At 38.6% G+C, this 16,040-nt stretch overlaps 1 protein-coding gene across 1 annotated transcript in view; it reads right to left on the bottom strand.

Annotated features, from left to right (window-relative positions):
* Positions 1-16,040, bottom strand: part of Kcnh8 (potassium voltage-gated channel subfamily H member 8) — a 352,841-nt gene that overhangs the window by 66,834 nt on the left and 269,967 nt on the right. The window contains exons 9-10 of the mRNA XM_021149362.2: positions 5,236-5,435; positions 856-1,105 (exon numbers count right to left, since the gene is read on the bottom strand). Of these exons, the coding sequence (XP_021005021.1) occupies positions 856-1,105; positions 5,236-5,435 (450 nt within the window). The remainder of the gene's footprint in view (positions 1-855; positions 1,106-5,235; positions 5,436-16,040) is intronic.

Raw genomic sequence — 16,040 nt, 5'->3', positions numbered from 1 at the left:
CTGCAGGGCAGGTCACTGACCAAAACGTTGATTTTTAAAATGTACCCTGGATTAATCTGGTGCTCACCCCTCTCCACCATCCTGGGTGAATTTTCTGTTTTATCATTCTCTTGAGTTTAATTGCATAAAGGGAAAATTTTCTAGCAATTTCTGTTTTGCCACATTTCTAGTCCTTAGACCAATGTTCAATAATGATTAGTTATATAAAAAATGAGAGTGAGCTTGAAAAGAACTCAGATAATACAGGGAGAGGAATTTTTCTATATTAGCCCACACATTGTCTTCTGCTGGTTGCTCTTTATATTTCAGTGAAAACTAATTGTGTCTAGTATTTGAAGTCGACATCACGGCACAGAGTTTCCACAGTTATGAGTTTTCTCTGAGGAACTGAAAGGAGGCTGTGTCACCTTTGCAGTACCAGGTTAATGACAGTGATCAAGTTTTTTCTCAAAGTTAAAATCATTTTTCCTCTCTTTCTGGCACAGATAAAACACAATTCTAATGTTCTTTGTACTGGTTCTCCAAAAAATATAGAAATTCTCCATAAAAACAGAGCTGCTGTTTCTTCCACAGGATGCTGTATGGTTTGTGAGCAGGAGTGAGAAAGACAGACTGTGTATGGAATCTGGGTATTTACTCACTTGTAAAATGATAATATTTATACGACCCGAATTTTGTTTGTATAGAAATCATGATATGCTTTGTAAGACACTTATGTAAATTGAATCCAATATGGAGTCCATATTGGATTTAATCTGTCATTTGCCAACTCCTGTTAACATCTCCCCCTTCCCTACTTGGTATTCTTTATACTCTAGAGTAAAATTTCAGAGAAACCTTTCAGCAGAAACCTACCTAGAATAGCCAACACCATGCTGTCTTTAAGAACTTCCATAGAGCCTGAGCACACGAAGTAGATGGCCTGCAAAGCATCCCCCTGGCGCAGCAGATACTCTCCCGGAGCACAAAAGGAGGTTTTAATATGGAGAGACAGAGACCTGAGGCAGCCCCGGCTGGCACATTCGAACAGAGACAGCTGTAAGATCTCCTTGTTCAGATGCATTGTGATGTCAGAGCGCAGCTCATCTGGAAAGTCTTTTAAAAGCTGGTGGGAAAGAGGGCAGGAAAAAGAAATTTCAATGAGTTGTGTCTACTCAACCAGTTTGCAAGATATCACTGCCACTCTTCCTACTTGAATGAATTGCACTATACAAGAGTAGGCTGTTATAGTATCTGAGAATTTCTCTGTACAATCTCCAGGGCTAGGTACTGACTATGACTTTAGCTATGTACCATGGACAATCAGCTGATAATAAATCTGAAGTAATTTTTAAAATTTCTACATATCCTAGTAGAAAAACTTGCAGCACTTCCATCCAGACTCCTATTGGGATAGATTTAGGAGCTTAGACACACTCTCCTTTTTATGATATATACAGAGATAATATTATCACTCTTAAAATGCTGATTACCAGGTTTGAAATATGAGAGAGCATTGAATTTGTCTTACAGGGTATGGCTTACTTCACTTAATATATTGACCTCATGTTCTATCCATTCATGCCACCAAAAGGTCATGATTTTATTTTTCTCTATGGTGAATAAAATTCCATTGAAAAGTTTGGGGAGCACAGTGAAAGGTGAAGATAGATAAAAATATAGAATGAGTTAACTCAGAGAATAGTTTGTTACTTGGTTACTGGATTGTTTGACATGTTGGTGGACTAGTTAGTGGATTAATACAGTGTCTTTTTTAACTAGATATTTTATGTATTTACATTTCAAATGTATCCCCTTTCCCAGTTTCTCCTCTGGGACCCCCTCATTCTATCCCCCCTGCTTCTATGAGGGTGCTCCTACACCCACAGACCCATTCCCACCTCATCACTCTGGGATTTCCCTACACTAGGGGATGGGGCCTTCACAGGACCAATGATCTCTCCTCCCATCAATGCCAGACAATGCCATTCTCTGCTACATATGCAACTTGAGAAATGGGTTCCTCTATGCATACTCTTTGGTTGCTGGCTTAGTCCCTGGCAACTCTGTGGGGGTCTGGTTGATTGATATTGTTGTTCTTCCTATGGGGTTGCAAACCCCTTCAGCTTCTTCAGTTCTTTCTCTAACTCCTCCATTGGGGTCCAGTGGTTGACTGTGAGCACCCACTTCTGTATTTGTCAAGCTCTGGCCTCAGGCAGAGCCTCTCAGGAGACAGCCATATCAGGCTCCTGTCAGCAAGCACTTCTTGGCATCCACAATAGTATCTGGGTTTGGTGACTGTATATCCATATGGATTCCCAGGTGGGGCAGTCTCTGGATGATCTTTCCTTCAGTCTCTGCTCCATACTTTGCCTCTGTATTTTCTTTAGACAGGAGCCATTCTGGATTAAAAATTTGGAGATGAGTGGGTGGTCCCCTATCCCAACCAGCAGCCTTGCCTAACATCTGGATATTGTCTCTACAGGTTCTCCCATTCCTTTCTTGGTAATTTCAGCTAATGTCATCAATGTTGGGTCCTGGGAGCCCCTTGCTTTCCTGGCATCTGAGACTTGCTAGTGGCTACCCTCCCTTTCCTCATTGCTACAGACCTCTGTTCAAATTCCAGTCCCTCTGTACATCATCCCCATCTCTTCCCATACCTGATCATGCCATCTTTTCCCACTCCCCCTCCTCTCTCAGCTCCAAATTTTGTCTCTGTAACTCCTTCCATGGGTGTTTTGTTCCCATTTCTAAGAAGCACTTAAGGATCCATATTTTGGTCTTCCTTCTTCTTGAGTTTCATGTGGTCTTTCAATTTTATCTTGAGTATTCCAAGATTTTGAGCTAATATCCACTTATCAGTGAGGGCATACCATGTGTGTTCTATTGTGACTGGGCTACCTCACTCAGGATGATATTATCTAGCTCCATCAATTTGCCTAAGAATTTCTTGAAGTCATTGTTTTTAATAACTGAGTGGTACTCCATTGTGTAAATGTATCACATTTTTTGTATCCATTCTTCTACTGAAGGACATCTGGGCTCTTTCCAGCTTCTGGCTATTATAAATAATGCTGCTATGAACATAGTGGACCATGTGTCCTTGTTATATGTTGGAGCATACTTTGGATATATGCCCAGGAGTGGTATAGCTTTGTCCTCAGGTAGTACTATGACCAATTGTCTGGAGGAATTGCCAGACTGATTTCCAGAGTGGTTGTTCCAATTTGCAATCCCATCAACAATGGAGAAGTAGTCCTCTTTCCCCACATCCTCACCAGGATCTGCTGTCACCTGAGATTTTGATCCTAGCCATTCTGGCTAGTGTGAGGTAGAATCTTAGAGCCATTTTGATTTGCATTCTCATGATGACTAAGGATGATGAACATTTCTTTAGGTGCTTCTTAGCCATTCAAGTTCCCTCAGTTGATAATTTTATATTTAGCTTTCTTCTCCATTTTTAAAAGGGTTATTTTGTTCGTTGGAGTCTAACTTCTTGTGATCTTTGTATATAATTGATATTAGCCTTTTCCCAGTCTGTTGGTTGCTGTTTTGTCCTATTGACAGTATCCTTTGCCTTACAGAAACTTAGAAATTTCTTGAGGTCCCATTTGTTGATTCTTGATTTTAGATCAGAAGCCATTGGTGTTCTGTTCAGGAACTTTCTCCTGTGCCCATGTGTTTGAGACCTTTCCCCATTTTCTCTTCTATTTGTTTTAGTGTATCTGGTTTTATGTGGAGGTACTTGATTCACTTTGACTTGTACTTTATACAAGGAGATAAGAATGGATCAATTGATATGCATTCTTCTACATGATGACTGCCAGTTGAACCTGCACCATTTATTGAAAATGCTGTCTTTTTTTCCACTGGGTGTTTTTAGCTTCTTTGTCAAAGATCAAGTGACCATAGTTGTGTGGGTTCATTTCTGGGTCTTCAATTCTATTCCATTGATCTTTTTGCCTGTTTCTATACCAGTACCACACAGTTTTTGTCACTATTTCTCTGTAATACAGCTTGAGGTCAGAGATGGTGATTCCTCCAGAAGTTCTTTAATTGTTGAGTGTAGTTTTCACTATCCTGGGTTTTTGGTTATTCCAAATGAATTTGAAAATTGCTCTTTCTTACTCTATGAAGAATTGGGTTAGAATTTTGATGGGGATTGCCTTGAATCTGTACATTGCTTTCAGCAAAATGGCCATTTTTACATTGGTCCTGCCAATCCATGAGCATGGGAGATTTTTCTATTTTCTGAGGTCTTCTTCAATTTCTTTCTTCAAAGGCTTGAAGTTCTTGTCATTCAGATTTTTACATTTGCTTGATTAGAGCCACACCAAGGTATTTTATATTATTTCTGACTATTGTGAAGGGTGTAGTTTCCCTCATTTCTTTGAGTAGAGGAAGGCTACTTATTTGTTTGAGTTAATTTTTTTATCCAGCTACTTTGCTGAAGTTGTTCATCAGCTGTAGGAGTTCTCTGGTGGAGGTTTTGGGGTCACTTAAGTATACTATCATATCATCTGCAAATAGTGTTATTTTGACTTCTTTCTTTCCTATTTACATACACTGTCTTGCATAGTGGTTACTTGGGACTATTTCTTGAATTCTACAGACATTACTTTGCCTATATTTTGTTTTTTTTTTTTTAAACTATGGATCAATACGACAGACAAGTTTACATTGAGTATTCACCCAACATTATAACATTAAATTGTCATAAGGGTGAATCCTTTAAAAAGCACAGTGAGAGTGAATTTGGTAGAAAATCGCTATGAAACTGTCATCACAGAGTGACATTGTGAAGACATCAGTAGTGACACACAAAGAAAGGTGGTTTGCCAACCAGGTAGCATACACAAACTGGTTCAAGGCCCTGACCTATATGCAGCAGAGGAATGCTTGGTCTGGCCTCTGTGGGAGAAGACATGCTTAACACTTGAGAAAGACTTGAGGTCCCAGGGAGTGGGAAAGCCTGGAAGCAAAGAGGGAACATCCTCTTGGAGGCAGGGAGAAAGAGGAATGGGATGAGGAACTGTGGGAGGGTGTACTGGGAGGGAGGCAATGACTGGACTGAAAATAATAATAATAATAATAATAATAATAATTTTAAAAGTGGGTTGTAGGCCTATGAGGGTTGAAGGACAAAAAGATAACATTGGTAACACTGTCCCTGTCTTATGCCTGTATTAGAACATCTAGTTTTTACATGATAAGTGTATGCTTTTTGAATATATCAACATAAGAGATGCACATTACCTCATTTGAATCTATCCCATTGTTGACTGACCAAGTTGTCTGAAAGTACTCGAGCATCCTCTGCTTGAGTTGCTGAGGCAGGTGGTGCACACGGATGAAGTCTTTTAGGTCCTTGGTTCTAGTGTGGTACAGGCTCCATCTAGAGTACATTCTCTGTATGATGGCAGTCACGTTCCCAAATACTAAGGCATGCATCAGGGCTAGAGAGCACAACAGAACACAGGCTAGTAAGGCAGAGGCTCCTTTTACATAAAAGTCTATTCCATATATGGGTTAGAGTAAAGCATGCTTATTTGGCCATACTAATATGATTCCATTGCTAGGAGCATGTGGAGACAACCCTTCAGTCATAAGGTAAACCCAGAAGCAGTCATTTTACTCCACATGGCCTTATCAAAGTAAAAATAGCTTTAATAATAATAATATATGAAGTAGCGCCTTTGACACACATGCATCTTTTTAGCTGCCCTTCTGGATCTGAAAAACCTTTCCTTTGAACTCTATCAATGTAGGATTATTTTAGTAGTTGCACATACTTTCATAGTTATGATTCAATTCTCTCAAGAGTTCCATAGGATAGGCTAAACATTTACAGTTAGCAATTATTCTATTACACTAGCAGGTATTTTTAAAAACAAACCTAATTATAATAACCGGGTGACTATTGTTTGAATTTTAGTCTCACAGAGCAAAATCATCACTTTAAGGACTTGGGACATAGCTCAGTTGCATAGCACTTGCTGAAGTTATTTATGGCCATGAGTTTGATTCCATGAACCAAAAAGTAAGTAAATAAAAATAGTTGCAGGATATTAATAAATGATGTGCTTACATTACTATTAATATTAAAACAGCTGTTACAGATTTGAGGATTCCCTGAGAAGTGGGAGACTGGGGTGACAAAAAGGTCAATTCTCTTCTTCACTTCAGCTTTGCAAGGACATTAATCTTAAAGGAGACACTCAAAATTTGAGACCAGGACAGACACAAAAGAATGTACTAAAACACAGATGCTTGGTATAGATTCACTATCACTGTCCTGATTAAACCAGTGATCCTTTGTTTCAGTGAAGTTTCCTATTTAGTTTGCACTGTTTTGTTTTCATTTGTGTGCTTATGGTAAAACATCTTCTCCAAAAACAATTTAGGCAAGAAACAAATTCACTTAAGCTTGAAATTTCAAGTAATAGTTTATCATTGTGGGGGAAATCAAAGCAGCTAGTCATATGCCATTCACAGTCAAGAGCAAAAAGTAGTGAATATATACTCAATTATGTCCTTGCTTGATTTCTGCACCCCTCACAGAGTTCAGAACCCCATACTTAGGGAATGCTACAATCCACAGTGGGCTAGATCTTCCCACATTGCTTAAGAAAATCCCTCCCATACATGTTCACAAGCCAACCAGATTTAGACAATCCTTCTTTGAGAACCTTCCCAGATGATTTGGGATTGTGTCAATTTGACAATGAAAGCTGACCATCAGAGTACCCAACTTCCATATTTTACTATGCCAGTCCAAGCCTAATCTACTGCCAGAGAATTTATATTAGCTCTTCTTTGAGAGTAAGGTAGAATTCTACACTAAAACCATTTGGCCCTTCCACAAAATAGAAACAGAAAGAACACTACCTAATTCATTCTATGAAGCTACTGTTACTCAGATGCCTAAACCACAGAAAGACATAAAGAAGAAGGAAAACTTCAAGCCAATTTTACATATGGATATCAATGTTCAATAAAATTCTTGCAAACTGAATCAAGGAACACATCAAAACCATCGTTCATCACGATCAAGTATGCTTCATACCAAGGATACAAGGATGGTTCAATATGTGAAAGTCCATCAATGTAATACATTATATAAACAGACTCAAGAAAAAAAGTCACATGATCATCTCATTACATGCTGAAAAGCCTTTGACAAAATACAATATCCATTCATCTTAAAAGACTTGTAGAGATCAGGAATTCATGCTACACACCTAAACATAATGAAAGCAATATATAGCAAGCCAACAGCCAACATCAAATTAAATGAAAAGAAACTAGAAACAATCTCATTAAAATCAGGGACAAGACAAGGCTGCCTACTCTCTCCCTGTCTATTTAATGTCGTACTTGAAGTTCTAGCTAGAGCAATTAGACAACAAAAGGAGATCAAGGAAAAACAAATTGTAAAAAAAAAAATAAATAAAAGAGAAATCAAAGTATCACTATTTACAGATGATATGATAGTGTACATAAGCAACCCTGAAAATTCCACCAGAGAACTGCTTGAGCTGACAAACAACTTCAGCAAAGTGTCAGGATATAAAATTAAACAAATCACGAACCTTCATTTATACAAATGATAAACATGTCGACAAAGAAATTAGAGAAACAACACCCTTCACAATGGCCACAAATAGTATAAAATATCTTGGTTTAACCAGTGGCAAGCAAGAGAAAGATGTATATGGCAAAAACTTCAAATCCCTGAAGAAAGAAATCAAAGACATCAGAAGATGCAAAGACCTCCTATGCTCATGGATTGGTATGATTAACATAGTGAAAATGGCCATCTTACTAAAAGCAATCTACAGATTCAATGATATCCTGATCAAATTCCAACACAATTCTTCACGGACATGGAAAGAGAAATTCTCAACTTCATATGGAAAACCAAAAAAAAAAAAAAAAAAAATCCAGGATAGCCAAAACAATTCTCAATAAAAAAATATCTGGGGGAATAATCATTCCTGACCTCAATCTGTACTACAAAGCAATAGCGATAAAGACGACAAGGTACTGGTACAGAGACAGATGGGTCTATCACTGCAATAGAATGGAAGACCCAGAAATAAACCCATCCACCTATGGACACTTGTTCCTTAACAAAGAAGCCAAAAACATATAGTGGAAAAAGAAAGTGTCTTCAATAAATGGTGCTCTTAATTAGTAGGGTTCTGTTTGTAGAAGAATGAAAAAAGATCCATATTTATCTCCTTGCAGAAAGCTTAACTCCAAGTGGATCAAGGACCTCAACATAAAACCCAATGCACTGAATATAAATAATAGAAGAGAAAGTGGGAAAGAGTACAGGGGAAAATTTCCTGAACAGAACACCAATGGCTCAGGCGCTAAGATCAAGAATTGACAAATGGATACTCATGAAACTGAAAAGCTTCCATAAGGCAAAAGACACCATAATAGGATAAATCAAGAACCTACAGATTGGCAAAAAACAAAAACAAAAACAAAACAAAACAAAAACAAAAAACAACAAAAAAGAAAACAAAAAACAAAAAGCAAAACCCAACTTCACTAACCCTACATACAATAGAGGGCTAATATCCAAAATCGATAAAGGACTCAAGAAGTTAATTTCCAGAAAAAAAATCAAATAATCTAATTAAAATTTGTGGTAGAGAGTCAAATAGAGAAATCATATCAAAGGAATTGAGAATATAGGAGAAGCACTTAAAGAAAGGTTCAAAGTCCAGTCATCAGGGAAATGCAAATCAAAATGACACTGAGATTCTACCTTACACAATCAGAATGGTAAAATACCACAAGTGACACCACATGCTGGTGAGGGTGTGGAGAAAGAGGGACACTTCTCCATTACTGGTGGGATTGCAAACTGGTACAACCACTCTGGAAATCAATCTGGGGGTTCCTCAGAAAATTGAAAGTATTTCTAGCTCTTCCCCTCCTGGGCATATACCCAATAGATTCCCTATCATCCCACAAGGATACTTGTTCCACTATATTCATAGCAGCCTTAATTGTAAGTTCCAGAATCTGGAAACAATCCAAATGTCCCTCAACTGAAGAATGAATACAGAAAATGTATTTCATTTACACAGTGGAATACTATTCAGCTATTAAAAATGAGGACATCATGAATTTTTCAGGCAAATAAATGGAACTAGAAAATATCATCCTGAGTGTGGCAACTCACACCCTAAAGGATATGTATAGTAGGTATTCACTGATAAGTGATATTAGTGTACTCACTGATATTAGTTGAAAAGTACAGAATACCTGGGATACAACCTACAGACTATAAGAAGTTTAATAAGCAGGAAGGCCCAAGTGGGGATGTTTCAGTCCCACTGAAAAGGGAGAACAAAATAATCACAGGAAGCAGAGGGAGGGAGGGACCTCGGTGGGCAATGTAGAGGAGGGGAAAGGGAAAGCAGGATCAAGTGTGGGAGGAGGGATGCAGACAACAGAGAAGCCCAGAGGGCCAGGAAAATAAATGGAAATATGCATCCTCTTGGGTTTGTGTGTGTGTGTGTGTGTGTGTGTGCAGCTCTAGAAAGTCCCAGAGAGGGATGACCTTAGCCAAAATGACCAACAGTGGGAAAAGGAAAACTCATCATAGTTGTCCCCCAGTAGATAGTGTCTCTCAAGTGGACGGACAGCAATTACCAAACCACAGTTAAAATTCTGAATTTTTCTTGTCTAAAATAATTGTAGGGACACAAATGGAGAAGAGGTTGAAGGAAAGGCAATCCAGTGACTGGTCCATCAGGGGTGGGCACCAAGGCCTCATACTATTACTGATGCTATGTTGTGCTTACAGACAGTAGCCTAGCATGGCTGTCCTCTGAGAGTCCCTACCAGCAGCTGACTAAGACAAATATACCCAACCGTTGAACTAAAGTCTTTGACCACTATGGTTGAATTAGGGGACAGATTGAAGAAGCAGAAGGTGAGGACAACTCCATAGGAAGACCAGCAGTCTCAACTAACCAGGACCCCTGGGGATTCCCAGAGACTGAGCCACCAACAAGGAGCATACATGAGCCAGTATGAGGCCCAGCACATATATGGTAGAGGACTGCGTGGTTTGGCCCCAGTGGGAGAAAATAAGCCTATTCCTCAAGAGACTTGAGGCCCCAGAGAAGAGGAATGCCTGGGGTTGAAGGAGCACACTCTAGGAAGCAAGAGGAAGGAGAAATGGGATGAAGAACTGTGAAAGGGAAGACCAGGTATGAGGCAATGACTGGAATGTTAAAAAAAAACAAAAGAAAAACCAACCAACAAAGAAACAACAAACAAACAAAACAACAACAAAAAAACAGCAACAAAAACTACGACTAGTGTTTGACAAAGATGCAAGTATTTATTCTTCACAAGTACAGGGTCAATGGGAGAGAGATAAGGTTGTTTCTGAAAATCAGACATAGAGCACTGGGCTTGCTTACCAGGAGATTTCTACTTTTGGAAGTAGTTGGCAACAAGGTAGAAAAGACACTGCAGGATTTTGCATTTCTTAGTGGTTACCGGAATGGAGTGAGAATGGCTCATGTACATACCAAGAGATAACCCAAGAAGACTTGGCTTTACCTAGGGCTATGAAAACAAAAGATGGAAGAGAGCCTAGACATCTCATGCGCATGGGCAGATCCATTTACAGTGACCTAAGATTTGAAACCTGGTCCCTACCCTGGAGTAGGACAATAGGATAAGAAGCTCATGGATTCTGTAAAATCTCCATTTCAGAATATTTTATTTTCTAAAAGGGAACTAAGCCATGAATAGCTTGTTTGGGAGGATCTAATGAAATGTCCTGGTACCAAAATATCACTGTGGGAGGAACAGCAGTAGAAGTTCCTTAGCACCAAACTACATACAGTACAAACATAAACACATGAACAAACCTATCTTGAATATTTCAGGACAGCACCAGATCAATTTATTTTTTTGCCCCATAGTCACCAGAAGTTGATGAATGCCAATGTATACATTTCATTTTAACCTAACATTAAAATTAAAATTCCATAGCAAGTCATATATGATAGTTTTTCTGTAGACTAATGGCTCCCATGACTATAAAATCACATTTTTAAGAACAATATATTATTTGTAAAAGTTACTTAGAGTTAAATTTGGAACCCATCTCCAGGAGGTAATATAAGACTGCAAAGACAATAGAGGCTTCAGAGTCAGACAAATCTAGGTTTGAATCCTTGCTTTCCTCTTTCTCATTGTGAGAACTTACCAAGCTAAATCTCTTTATATGCCCACATTTACCTTATATGTTAAGTAGGCAGGCTATTATCTTACGTGTAGGGCTATTCCAAGCTATAATTCTGTACCGAGTATCTGTGTGGAAGCATCTAGTATATGTATGAAGCAGTAGTAGTTAACTTTTCTCTTGAAAATGCAAAGTATTACAAATGTCAGTGCACTCAGAGAGTAAGACTCTGGGAAAAGCCTTAAAGCCTTTTCTGCTGGATCTTCAAGAGTTACATCACTCTTGGTAGAAATTACTTCTGGATGTAAGAATTCAAGAAATATTCAACTGGTGCAGGCCACATGCAAGCACACACAAGAGGACAAAAGCAGTGTACTTCCATGTCCAAAAATATCTAAAGAAAAACTGAATATTTCTTAAGGGTACTTTATTCTATGTTATTTTCAAGTCCAACAGCTCAGAGGCCTAAATATTTTCCTTGGAAGAAAACACCACACACACACACACACACACACACACACACACACACACACACACACACACAAAGAAAAAACCCAAAAACCTTTTACTGAAGGAAAGAACTGATTATGCTCCAAGTTAAAGAAATGAGACACTGATCTTAGGTTCTGCTAAGCTTATGGGCGAGGCTTGGAAGCTCTGCTATCTTTAACTGTGTATAATAGTCTTCTTTCAGAGAATCAATTGAGTGCAGAGAATAAGCCTATTTCACTTACTTTAACACTGCTTTTCTTAATTACGTGTATGATTTTAACTTTGCTCTGCTTAATTATAATGTGTAAAGCACTTAAACTGAGAGAAGTAATGTGTTCAGACCATTTAGCATCCTAATTGTACATTATCAATAAAATAAATTACTGGATTAATTGTAGCATTCATAAGTGTTGTTGGAAGGAACTCATCTGTCTGAGTCACCATAATTTCAAAGTCTTATTTCTCTAAATTAATAAGTTAGAATAAAATCCTATCTCTCATATTATGATGGCCTTTTCCCATTGATGCTTATTCTGTGTATATGTACATATACACATATGTATACATATATGCATTATATGTATATGTATATGATGTATATGTATATGTATGTATTCTTGAGTGCTAGCTCTGCTGAGTATGTTGAGGGTTCTTTTTCTTTGTGTGGGAGTTTTGCATAAAATATATTTTGTCAAATCTTACAAAAGGAACTTTCCAGTAATGATCTCAGGAAAAGGTAAACACATCTCAGATGGAATGAAAACCACAGTACACCCTGGATCTGGCTTTTTTTGCCTTTGCTCTCTTCTCCGTTCCCTTCCATGATGCTAGGTCCTTCCCTGAACTTGTGCTCCCTTGCTTTTCCATGCATAATATTATGGCTGGATGGTAGCTGTAACATCTATTGTGCTGAGGTTGTAGAGTCTGTATAGGAGCTCCTTTATTTTAATAGAAAAGAAGACAAAGACCAGAGCTCAACTTTTGAGTAACCTTGTTCTTGTCTTTTCTCCCACCTCCTAATTGACCTGGAATTTTCCATTTTCCACTAATTTGTATCCTGGGTTGTAGACGTCAGAATTAGAAGGATGTATTATTTCCATTAATTTACTTATTTATTCATTTTCTATCTTGATCACTCCTCTTCCTAGTCTCCTCCTCACATGACCCTTCCTTCCATTCATCCCTCTCCTTCATCTCTGAGAAGGGTGAGGTCCTCCTGAGTAGCAACCCAACTGCAGGACTAGGTACATTCTCTCCAACTGAGGCCAGACACGATAGCCCACTTAGGGGGATAGGATCCACAGGCAGCCAACAGTCAGGGTAAGCCCCTGCCACAGTTGGGGGCCCTTCATAAAGACCAAGAGGTCCATATATATGCAGCAGGAAAGAATTTCTTAAAGGATAAATTCAGATGTTACAAATGTGTCTTAAGAATGGGCTGAATTTAGAGGGTTACATCTAGGTTCAATTTAGGTTGGGAGCCCCAAAGGAGTTGTGAAAACCATGTTCCATTGGGACTAGACTTGCCTCAATGATGAGCCATCTGCACCAGGAAACATTATCTGACCATCAAGGCCCATCAGCTGAAGCAAACTTAACAGATGACTTCAGGCAGTTAGTACTTAGTTTTACAGAAAGACATTCAAAGATAGGAAAAATTATCTCTCTATTATTTAGTGTCAACAATGATATATGTAGCTTTATTAATTATTTTCAAAAATACATCTCCAGAAAAACTCCATTTTGGTCAGTATGAATTTTGTGTATCTATCAGGGTTTTTTTTTTTTTAAAGTGTGTATTACAATAGAAAGCCAGTTTTTGAGAATCAGGCCTGTGATGTAGTAGAACACCCATATCTATCACTAAGCTGTGTACTTGAAAGGCCACATTTGTTCATAGTCATCTTTGTCTCCCAGCCATCTAGCATGCTTGGCATCATTCCCATGCAGTATAAATATTTATCTGAGCTAAATGAGGCAGTTGCAATCCTGTAGTATCTTTTTTATAGTTTTATAACTTTAAACAAGAAGCTAAAAAAATTTGTGTTCACTGGCTCAGAAAATTCATGCCCACTTCCCTTGGAAATGGAAGGCATTTGAAAAGGCTTTTGTTAAGTCTTTGTGGTTATCTTCTACACGTTGGACACTTGAATCAACTTTGTTAACACAAATTAAAAACAACCTAATTAAGAAATAGAAATTTGACTTATTTTTCTTCTCATTCTCACTTGATACCTACACTATTTTTAGCTTGCCTGCCTTAAGTTTACAAGGTAAAATTAAAATAACACATACAGAGAGAGAGAGAGAGACAGACAGACAGACAGACAGAGGCACAACATTGAATACATAACTCAATGAGATTTCCCAAAATGATCACAAATATGGCATGGCCTTTCATATCAATAACCCAGATATTAGTGGTATCCTGGGAGGCTTCTGGTCTTCAGAGCCACCAACCACCCTTCTCACCAAAGGTGGCTACAAATCACACACACTGCAACCAATAAGCTGGTCTACTTTTGAATTTTCTCTACACAGAATCATACCGTGTGTACTCATTTGTGAGCTTAGAATTCTCATCGGCTCAGCACTGAGTTTATGATTCATTTATACATTTGCAGGACATAGTTCATCTTTATCCTGGTATAGTTCTCATATAGTGAGATAGTTTTCAAAAATTACTTGTTTATTTTGCTAATGGCATTTTTCTATCAGCCTGTTACTGACTGCTGGAGATTCTGAAAGTAACTCTCTTTCAAGTAGTCTCTCTCTCTCTCTCTCTCTCTCTCTCTCTCTCTCTCTCTCTCTCTCTCTCTCTCTCTCTCTCTCTCTCTCTCTCTGTCTCCTCCTCTCCCTCCATAACTCTTTCCCTCCTCTCCTTCTGTTCCTCCACAGAATCTTGGCACCGTGGTATTCTTATTCATTGGCACAGAGAAATGGAAGGAATGACAATGTATTAAACCCCAAGAAACCAAGATGCAAGGTATACACATACACACACATAAACATGCACATACATCTACACAATGCATTCCCAGTCACAAATACATATACTAACACTTATACTGGCTATATACAAGGAGGAAAATCACTGGATCACTGAGTACAGGTGTATGTATGTTTGATAAATATTGATAACATTATTGCTTATATTGGATAGAAATGCCCTTAACAGGACAGGGAGGCTAAAGCATAGATTATCTCAAAGATCAGAGGACTCCAGTGCTTTCAAGCATGCAGTTACCCAGAGTGCAACATGGTGTCTGCTTCTGGTTTTAGTTTATATCTACATGAATGGCACTGAGCAGTGGTTTTGTATGCCTGTTGTATATTCAAATATTGAAAAATCCTTTCTTGAACGGGTTTTTCAAATGTGTTTTAGAGGGTTCTCAGTTCTCCCTTACCTTTTAAAAACATACCAGAAAGCACCCTTTTGCATAATAAATGTTTGCAAATACCTTAATTCTTGCAGTTTCCTGTTCAAGCTCTTGGCAATGTCTTCTGATAAGGACATACATACACTGCAGTTCAATTTACAATTATTTGTACAGATAATGAATTATCTATGTCACATGTTAGAAACACAGAATTCAGATTCATGAGAATATGCTCTCATGCTTACTTACTAATTATTCCTTCACGTTTATCTCAAAATCCTATTTTGAATTAATTTTCATGTTGCTTAGTAGGAGGGCCACGTTACTTTGAACAAGTAGCTCTACACTTTGGACCCAACAACAATTGCCTTTAATATTTTTTTATTCACACAGAGGTCTTCCTGCTGACATAAAACATGATGCAGGAGGATCCTCTCACCACCTATCACTCTACGGGTGGACTATAGATATTTAGAGGTCTGTTTGCTGCCAGGCTGCATAACATGGGTAGAGGAGGTCACCCAGAGGCCAGCCTGCAGTGGGAGCTACTACAGTATTCAAGTATGTGGTAGACAGATGGGAGAGAAAGAAAAGACGAACAGTTTGAGCATTATGAAGAGAAATGGAATTGGAAACACAAGGGTGGAGAAGAGTAACCTATTGCGAGTAGCCATCCCTGCCACCTGAGGCCATATCTGAGTCTGTGGTCATATAACACCAAGAGTTGTTGTCCATGGCCTGTATTAGCACTAAATAATTTAGATGGGGGCATCACTGATCTGCACAGCCACCTGCGATCACATGGAGGTTCAAGGACTGTGCAAATAGGCCCCCACCCCTCACTGGTTGAGACATTCTCAAAAGTTGACCCCATCTCTCACTGTCAGTAACATTTAGGGAAAGTGAACCTTGCACTTCACCTCATGGGCAGGGCTGGCCCTGGTGGAGTGGGCACAGGAGAA

Source organism: Mus caroli, chromosome 17 (assembly GCF_900094665.2).
Source record: "Mus caroli chromosome 17, CAROLI_EIJ_v1.1, whole genome shotgun sequence".
Lineage (NCBI taxonomy): Eukaryota > Metazoa > Chordata > Mammalia > Rodentia > Muridae > Mus > Mus caroli.
Note: the sequence above shows the minus strand (reverse complement) of the source record. Positions and strands in the feature narration are given on the sequence as shown.